The sequence below is a fragment of the Triticum dicoccoides genome, chromosome 5A (assembly GCF_002162155.2).
Source record: "Triticum dicoccoides isolate Atlit2015 ecotype Zavitan chromosome 5A, WEW_v2.0, whole genome shotgun sequence".
NCBI lineage: Eukaryota > Viridiplantae > Streptophyta > Magnoliopsida > Poales > Poaceae > Triticum > Triticum dicoccoides.
In genome coordinates, this window is record NC_041388.1 from 425,404,854 (window position 1) to 425,414,582 (window position 9,729).

At 47.8% G+C, this 9,729-nt stretch overlaps 1 protein-coding gene across 2 annotated transcripts in view; it reads right to left on the reverse strand.

Moving 5' to 3' along the window:
- The window catches only part of LOC119302043 (squamosa promoter-binding-like protein 17), a 3,434-nt gene extending 1,644 nt beyond the window's left edge, over positions 1–1,790 (reverse strand). The window contains exon 1 of one of the 2 annotated variants that reach the window (XM_037579060.1): positions 1,263–1,790. In XM_037579060.1, coding sequence (XP_037434957.1) covers positions 1,263–1,651 — 389 coding nt within the window. In that variant the 5' untranslated portion in view covers positions 1,652–1,790. The remainder of the gene's footprint in view (positions 1–1,262) is intronic. The other variant, XM_037579059.1, reaches the window with a different exon arrangement.
- Between the last annotated feature and the right edge of the window lie 7,939 nt (positions 1,791–9,729).

The window sequence follows — 9,729 nt, forward strand, 5'->3', positions numbered from 1 at the left end:
GGGAGGGGGGCGCTAACACTGCAATCAAGAGCCAGATTCTGGCTTAGTATCCTAATACCAAGCATGCATCAAAATGAATAAACTAGCAGGGCAAATCACATGGCATGTGAAAAGCTGCATCGGCGCAGGCAAAACCAATGGTTTTATCTTAATCTAATGCGGTAACCAAAGAAACGACTTTTCATGATTAGATCCACGCATCAAGACCAGGGGGGGAAACAGGGCCATGTGGATAGAACACCTGTAATCATTCCTAGATAGTGGAAACGTGCAAAGGCTTATGGTAGTACAATACAACAGCAGTCATAAGTGACGCTTTCATCTTTCAAACAACATTCATGAGTGATGCTTTATGTTTCAAACAAGGGTCATAAGTGATGCTCCATCTTTCAAACATAAGTGAAATGCTGCTTCAAGATTTTGTTCTTAACAAAGGCTTATTAGGATTGTTGCGTGTGCCGGTATTTTTTTCAAATAAATCTCGAAACAAACACTGTATTTGGCCATGGCTGAGATGAACAAAACAAGAATTAATGGTTTCTGATTGGTGAATCCTGATTTCAAATTGACAGTTCTTTGGCATTCCATTTTTCTACTATGTCCTGTACTATCGCTAGGGCGGGGTATTAAATTTAGTACAGTAGCACTCGTACCACGGCTGTACTGCTGCTGCTGCTACTACTACCCATTCTCACTCGCATCCTAGCATAGCGTACAGTACAGCAAGGAGGTGAAGAAAAAGAAATCTAGGCTTACTATATGTGCCACTCGGACAAGAATTTCAGGTTGTACAACTTTCTGTCCCTTACTATTCTGGTCAGATTCTACCTGCCCAACCAAATGTTACATTGTTTTTTAGTTTTTGTTTTTGTTTTCACCAACGCGCACAAGCAGGAGCAGCGCACCACACACACACACACACGCCCATGCGTCATCACTTGGGAATTTCTCTCTTTTCTGGATGCGGCCAAGCAAAGAAGTACAACAAAAAATGCATAGGCCAATTGCAGAACCTGGACAGTGTTTTTTACACTTTGCATGCTGCTTGCTGGTCTGGTAGCGAGCCACATGCTGGGAGGGAAAAAACATATGCCAGGATCCATCCACGGCGGTGGAGTTCGAGGTGTGTCACGAGTGTAACAGTGGCGCAAGAACACGCGGCAAGCGCGGGAGGAGCGAAAACGGAGCAATCCGAGGCGCGGGTTGCTGGGGCTGAAGCTCAAATTGCCGGTTGTGGCGGGGAGGAAGAGAGGGGGCGGTACCTGCTGCACTGCTGGCAGAAGCGCTGCTCGATGCCGGCGACGACGACGAGCGGCGCCTTGGAGTGCTCCAGGCACACCTTGTGGCGGCAGTAGTAGGTCTTGCCGCCGCTCAGATCCACGCCGCACCCCTCCACCTGGCACCTCGGCTGCTGCTGCTGCTGCTGCTGCGAGGCGCTGCCGGCGGCCGCGGGGGTGGAGGCTCCTGGCCCTCCGCCCCCGCCTCCTGCTCGGGCGGGGGCGGGGCCCTTGCCCCTCCTGCCACCCGAGGAGGAGGACCCGGCCACGTCCTGCTCGAAGTAGATCTTCTGGCCGAAGTTGAGCCCGTGGAGGTCGTCCCCGGGCCGCCTCCCGCCGCCGTCGCCGCCGCCGCCGCTGCCCCCGGTCTCCATTGCCGCCGCCGGCCCGCCTCCTCCTGCTGCTTTTGTGAAAGAAAACGCCCGTAGGGACTGGTGTAGGGAACTGACTAAATAGTGGCGGCTCCCTCTCTCTCTCTCTCTGTGTGTCTTCCCCGCCGTCCCCGCCTGCCAGAAGTGAGAGAAAGGCAGACAGGGGGGAGGGGGGGTGGGAGCGAAAAGATCGAAAGCGGCGGAGGGAGGCGACAGCAATGGTGGCGCCCCGGTTAAAATAAGATAAACCCTTTTTTAGTGTGTGGTGCAGTGTGCTTTGCTCACGCACTCCCACTATTCCACTCCACGCACGCACGCACACCTCATAAGAGCTCACTCTCCCCAGCTGCTGCTGCTGCCGCCCTTTTATAGCCAAGACGCCACTCTCTGCCGCTGCCGCTGCCGCTGCCGCGAGTACGAGCCCTCTGCTTTTCGGCTCTTATCGGCGTCGTCTACTTTTTAGAGGGGGGTAGCCCTTGTCGAGCAGGCAGAAGTATTGTATTTGTGGGAGCATGGGGCGGCTGTGGCAGCCCGGCTCGGCTCCACTTGGTATACGCGGGCGGACGCCGCGTGCGCGGGGGGCATGGGGTTTCGCAGCCCGCACCCAGGGGCCAGGGAGGTTGCATGCGGAGAAGTCCACTCGGGGCAATTCGGCCTCCCGTGGTGCTCCGTTGAGGGTGACAGCGAGGCGTCCCAAGACCAAGAGTCACAAAGGACGTCTCCAAAGATGACTTGTAAATTCTATTCCGCATCCGTCCGTTGATTGGGGATCAGCCCGAGGACACGAATACGGAAGCCGGTCATTCATCACTGCCTGCATATATTTCGGCTAATGTTTACACAAACCGGGCGAACTTCATTCAAACCGGATGACAGTCATATAAGGGCAGCGCTTCCGCCGGCAGATAATCTGAAAAGATTGACCCCTCAGCGGCCATTAGATCTAATCCAACCAACGGCCTAGCTCATCCTCATTATTGCAACAAAGTCGGTGTTGCAGAACTCTTTTTGCAACATAGCTCATGTTGCAGAAACATTTAACAAAGATTATGTTGTAGTTGTTTCCGTCTTCACTTTTTTGCGGCATACATGATGTTGTGCAAGGACTTTTGCAACATAAATAATGCTGCATAAATTAAAGGAAGAACGGGAGCTTGGGAGGAACACGAGAGGCAACTATGCTCGAGGGATCCAGATCCATATCCTACAACGTACGAGTTGTTGCGGTGGGAAGACTGCGACAAGGGCTCGGTTACAAAACCGTAAGAGGTAGTGTTAGGTGAGTCAGCAGGACACACGTCACACGGATGAAGCAGTGGACGGCGTGTGCAATCCGCCGGATGAAACCAAATGTTTCCCTTCATATAAACATGACAAAATTCATTACATTTTAGACATTTTTTAACTAAACCCTACTCTAAACCTAATCTAAATGATCGTCGGTGCCCGTTCCTCATGTCTGGCCGTCTTCGCCTTCTCTTGTTCCGCCTCGGCGCTCTCCACCTCTTCCTCCATAGCCTCCACCTTCGCAGCCATGAGCCCCGGGAAGTGAAGTTGTCCGCCTTCATGTCACCATCAAGCGACTAATCAGCTGATGATGTTGATCTCATCAAGCTTGGCTTCAATGGGAGGGGAGGAGTTGTGGCGTACTTGGGACCCGATCGGCGGCCTACCATGCACTACTCTTCCTCGCTGTCGGCGACGCTCGTGGACGTGTCGGCTTCGTGGTTCTGGCGGTGGGATGGTACTTTAGCGTAGCTAGCGATGTCTGTTGGGGAACGCAGTAATTTCAAACAAATTTCTACGCACACGCAAGATCATAGTGATGCATAGCAACGAGAGGGGAGAGTGTTGTCCACGTACCCCCGTAGACCGTAAGTGGAAGCGTTATGACAACGCGGTTGATGTAGTCGTGCGTCTTGACGATCGACCGATCCTAGTACCGAAAGTACGTCACCTCCGCGATCTGCACACGTTCGGCTCGGTGACGTCCCACGAACTCACGATCCAGCAGAGTGTCGAGGGAGAGCTTCATCAGCACGACGGTGATGATGATGCTACCGGAATAGGGCTTCGCCTAAGCACCACTACGATATGACCGAGGTGGATTATGGTGGAGGGGGGCACCGCACACGGCTAAGAGATCAATGATCAACTTGTGTGTCTACGGGGTGCCCCTGGCCACGTATATAAAGGACGGAGGGAGGAGGAGGCCGGCCCTCATAGGGCGCGCCCAAAGTGTGGAGTCCTAGTAGGATTCCACCTCTTACATGGAATAGGAAAAAGGGAAGGGAGAAGGAGAAAGAAGGAAGGGGGCGCCCCCTTTCCCTAGTCCAATTCGGACCAGTCCATGGGGAAGGGGCGCGGCCACCCTTGAGGCCTTTCTCTCCTTTCCCGTATGGCCCATTAAGGCCCAATATGAATTCCCGTAACTTTGTGGTACTCCGAAAAATACCCGAATCACTCGGAACCTTTCCGATGTCCGAATATAGCCTTCCAATATATCAATCTTTACGACTCAACCATTTCGAGACTCCTCGTCATGTCCCCGATCTCATCCGGGACTCCGAACAAACTTCGGTACATCAAAACACATAAACTCATAATACCGATCGTCACCGAACGTTAAGTGTGCGGACCCTACGGGTTCGAGAACTATGTAGACATGACCGAGACACGTCTCTGGTCAATAACCAATAGTAGAACCTGGATGTTCATATTGGATCCCACATATTCTACGAAGATCTTTATCGGTCAAATGATAACCCACAAGTATAGGGGATCGCAACAGTTTTCGAGGGTAGAGTATTCAACCCAAATTTATTGATTCGACACAAGGGGAACCAAAGAATATTGTCAAGTGTTAGCAGCTGAGTTGTCAATTCAACCACACCTGGAAACTTAATATCTGCAGCAAAGTATTTAGTATCAAAGTAATATGATAGTACTGGTAACAGTAGCAAAAGGTAATGATAACAAAAGTAATGTTTTTTGGTATTTTGCAGTGATTGTAACAATAGCAACGGAAAAGTAAATAAGCGGAGAACAATATATGGAAAGCTCGTAGGCAATGGATCGGTGATAGAGAATTATGCCGGATGTGGTTCATCATGTAACAGTCATAACCTAGGGTGACACAGAACTAGCTCCAATTCATCAATGTAATGTAGGCATGTATTCTGAATATAGTCATACGTGCTTATGGAAAAGAACTTGCATGACATCTTTTGTCCTACCCTCCCGTGGCAGCGGGTTCCTAGCGGAAACTAAGGGATATTAAGGCATCCTTTTAATAGAGTACCGGACCAAAACATTAACACATAGTGAATACATGAGCTCCTCAAACTACGGTCATCACTGGGAGTGGTCCTGATTATTGACACTTTGGGGTTGTCGGATCATAACACATAGTAGGTGACTATAGACTTGCAAGATAGGATCAAGAACTCTCATATATTGATGAAAACATAATAGGTTCAGATCTGAACTCATGGCACTTGGGCCCTAGTGACAAGCATTAAACATAGCAAAGTCATAGCAACATCAATCTCAGAACATAGTGGATACTAGGGATCAAACCCTAACAAAACTAACTCGATTACATGATATATCTCATCCAACCCATCACTGTCCAACAAGCCTACGATGGAATTATTCATGCATGGCGGTGAGCATCATGAAATTGGTGATGGAGGATGGTTGATGATGACGACGGCGATGGATTTCCCTCTCTGGAGCCCCGAACGGACTCCAGATCAGCCCTCCTGAGAGGTTTTAGGGCTTGGCGGCGGCTCCATATCGTAAAACGCGATGAATCCTTCTCCCTGATTTTTTTCTCTCCACGAAAGTGAATATATAGAGTTGGAGTTGAGGTCGGAGGAGCTCCAGGGGGCCCACGAGGTAGGGGGCGCGCCCAGGGGGCAGGCGCACCCCCACCCTCGTGGCTAGGGTGTGGGCCCCCTGGTCTTGATCTTTTGCCAGTATTTTTTATTATTCCCAAAAAGACGCTCCGTGGAGTTTCGGGTCATTTCGAGAACTTTTGTTTCTGCACATAAATAACACCATGGCAATTCTGCTGAAAACAGCGTCAGTCCGGGTTAGTTCCATTCAAATCATGCAAGTTAGAGTGCAAAACAAGGGCAAAAGTGTTTGGAAAAGTAGATACGACGGAGACGTATCAACTCCCCCAAGCTTAAACCTTTGCTTGTCCTCAAGCAATTCAGTTAACAAACTAAAAGTGATAAAGGAAAACTTTTACAAACTCTGTTTGCTCTTGTTGTTGTAAATATGTAAAGGCAGCATTCAAGTTTTCAGCAAAGATTATGAACTAACCATATTCGCAATAACGCTTAGTTCTCATGTTTACTCATATCAATGGCATAATCAACTCGCGAGAAATAATAATAAATCTCGGATGACAACACTTTCTCAAAACAATCATAATATGATATAACAGGATAGAATCTCGCTAGCCCTTTCTGAGACCGCAAAACATAAATGCAGAGCACCTTTAAAGATCAAGGACTGACTAGACATTGTAATTCATGTAAAACAGATCCAGTCAAGTCATACTCAATGTAAACTAACAGTAATGAATGCAAATGACAGCAGTGCTCTCCAACTGGTGCTTTTTAATAAGAGGATGATGACTCAACATAAAAGTAAAATAGATAGACCCTTCGTAGAGGGAAGCTATAACACCCTCGATGCAACTATAGCTCCCACGTGTCGAGGCACGACTTAGAGACATAATCGCATTGAAGGCATATGTCGCAAGTTAGGCAATCTTCACAACATCCCATGTAATGTGAATAAAAAAGGGGAGATAACATAGTTGGCTTACACTCGCCACGTCACATCAAAGTACAAAAATAACATCCATCATCCAAACACTCAAGGCCCGACTACGGTGCTAAAATAAAAGAGAACCCAACATGCGACACGGTCCCGTTCACCCCCAACTGGGCACCACTACTGATCATCGGGAAAGGAAACATAGTATCGCTGAGAGTCTTCATCGAACTCCCACTTGAGCTCATACTCGTCATCTAGAGTGGAATCACCTGGACCTGCATCTGGAGTTATAGTATCTGTGAGCCACAGGGACTCAGCAATCTCGCACCCTCGCGATCAAGACTATTTAAGCTTATAGGAAGGGTAAGGCAATAAATATGTGGAGCTGCAGCAAGCGACTAGCATATGTGGTGGCTAACTTATACGCAAAAGAGAGCGAGAAGAGGAGGCAAAGCGCGAGCGAGAATCTAGAGAACAACCTGCGCGAACATTACTCCAACACCGTGTCCACTTCCCGGACTCCGCCGAGAAGAGGCCATCACGGCAACACACTCAGTTGATTCATTTTAATTAATTAAGGTTCAAGTTATCTACAACCGAACGTTAACAAATTCCCATCTGCTCATAACCGCGGACACGGCTTTCGAAAGTTCAATCCCTGCAGGAGAGTCCCAACTTATCCCATGACAAGCTCTCACGGTCAACGAAGGAATAGACCTCCTCCCAAGATGTTCCGATCAGACTCGGTATCTCGGTTATTCAAGACACTTCGACAGGTTAAAACAAGACCAGCAACACCGCCCGAATGTGCCGACAAATCCCGATAGGAGCTGCACATATATCTTTCTCAGGGCACACTCAGATGAGACATCCTACGAGTAAAACCAACCCTCAAGTTGCCCCGAGGTGGCCCCGCAGTCTACTCGGTCGGACCAACACTCAGAGGAGCACTGGCCCGGGGGGGGGGGGTTAAAATAAGATGACCCTTGGGCTCCGGTAACCCAAGGGAAAAAGAGGCTAGGTGGCGAATGGTAAAACCAAGGTTGGGCATTGCTGGAAAAGCTTTAATCAAGGCAAACTATCAAGGGGTTCCCATTATAACCCAACCGTGTAAGGAACGCAAAAATCCGGGAACATAACACCGATATGACGGAAACTAGGGCGGCAAGAGTGGAACAAAACACTAGGCGAGAGGCCGAGCCTTCCACCCTTTACCAAGTATATAGATGCATTAAGATAACATAGCAATATAATGATATCCCAACAAGTAAATAAAAGGTGTTCCAACAAGGAACGGCCTCCAATCTTCACCTGCGACTAGCAACGCTATAAGAGGGGCTGAGCAAAGCGGTAACATAGCCAATCAATGGTTTGCTAGGACAATGGTGGGTTAGAGGTTTGACACGGCAATTGGGAGGCTGACAAGCAAATGGTAGGCATCGTAGCATTGGCATAGCAAAGAGCGAGCAAACTAGCATAGCAAGGATAGTAGTGATTTCGAGGGTATGATCATCTTGCCTGCAAAGCTGTCAGAGTTGACTGGATCCTCAAAAGCAAACTCAACGGGCTCCTCGTTAGCGAACTCGTCTCCCGGCTCTACCCAAACAAGACAAACAAGCAACAAGGATACAATCAACCACGTGCAAGCTCAAACAATAAGATGCAAAGATGGTATGCTATGCGGGATGCGATGCGGGATGCAAAATGCAAGATATGACAGGAAATGCATGAACCTGGCCTCAACTTGGAAAACCAAGTGTGCCACTAGAAATAGGGGATGAAATCGCTTGAAAACGATATAAAGATCATTGGAATCGGAGTTACGGTTTGGAAATGGCAAGCGTTTTAAGAATGACACCGGTATGCAATTTACAGCAAGTAGGCATATAAATGCAATGAAACGAACATGCTACAACGACCAATCATGACAACAAAATACATGGCAGGGATGCACACAAGATGCTTAACAAAAGACTAGCACTGAGCCACGGCCAATTCATCCATTATGAGGATCCAACAAGCATGTCAAAAACGCAAATGCAAAACAGATTTCAGACTTAGTGAAATTAACACTTGTCTGAAATTTCAGATCATGAAGCCCTCTTCAGAGCAACAAAATAACATGATACATGACCTGATTATGACAAAGAAGAACATGGAATGGAGCTACTCAACAAGCTTAACAAAATACCCAAAGTGACCTGGGGCCAAAAGGGTTCACAAAATATACTAACAAGCCCACGAACATAGCTAAAACACAATCAGTTTTCAGACTGAGTGAAAACTGAGACATGCTAAAATATAACTCACGAAGGCTTGTAAACGAGCTCGATGCACTCACTACGGTACAAGTCATGGCAAGAACAAAATTCTAGCAAAATCGCAAAATTCTAGCTAGACATGGCAAGAACTCATGGCAAGCATACATCCATTAAGAAGGCACAAAATTCTAGCTAGACATGGCAAGAACAAAGGCATAGCATGCACGGATCAACTACAATAGCATCGGCAAAATCGCAAACGAGTTGACGATCTGCCCAGATTTACAACGAAGCAAAAGTAGACCTCGATTGACTCAAGCTAGGGTGCTCCATAACTGCAAGTAAAGACATGGATGGATAGAGAATAATATGATTAACAAAACTCCTTTACTGATCATCCTCAAAAGAGGCACGGATCACTAGGAAACAAGCTGAACATATGGCATCATGAACTAAATAATCCCAGACTTAGTAGTTTTCACTAAGTCCCTGAAAACAGATTTACCGGGTGCCTCAATTTGCAAGCTTGCACAAGTCACCACACACATCACAAAAATGCATGGGTTGCACCTCTGGAAATATAATAAAATCCTAAACAAAACATCTATAGGACTCACAAGCATATCATGCACACAATAATCATGGCAAAAATGACAAAAGTCTAAGATGAACTAGCAGATCTGACAATTAACTCACGAAGCCCTCTTCTAACAGCATTTAGGGCATGAAGATGAGCTCAAATGAAAATGATTCAATGGAATGAAATGATGTACTCGTCGAGACGAACATTTTGATATACTATATGCCCAAATCGGAGCTACGGATGCAAAGTTACGGCGGGTCAAAGTATGCATAAAAATTAGGGTTTCTGAGGAAAAAGTCAACCGTCGGGATCCCAGATCCAGATCTGGCGCGGATGTCGAGGTTCGCCGGAAAACACTGTTCATGCCGGAGTGAAGAACTCGCCGGAGATCGTGGCCGCGGTGGCCGGAGCTCGGGGAGGCGGCGAGGAGCGCGGGGAACGAG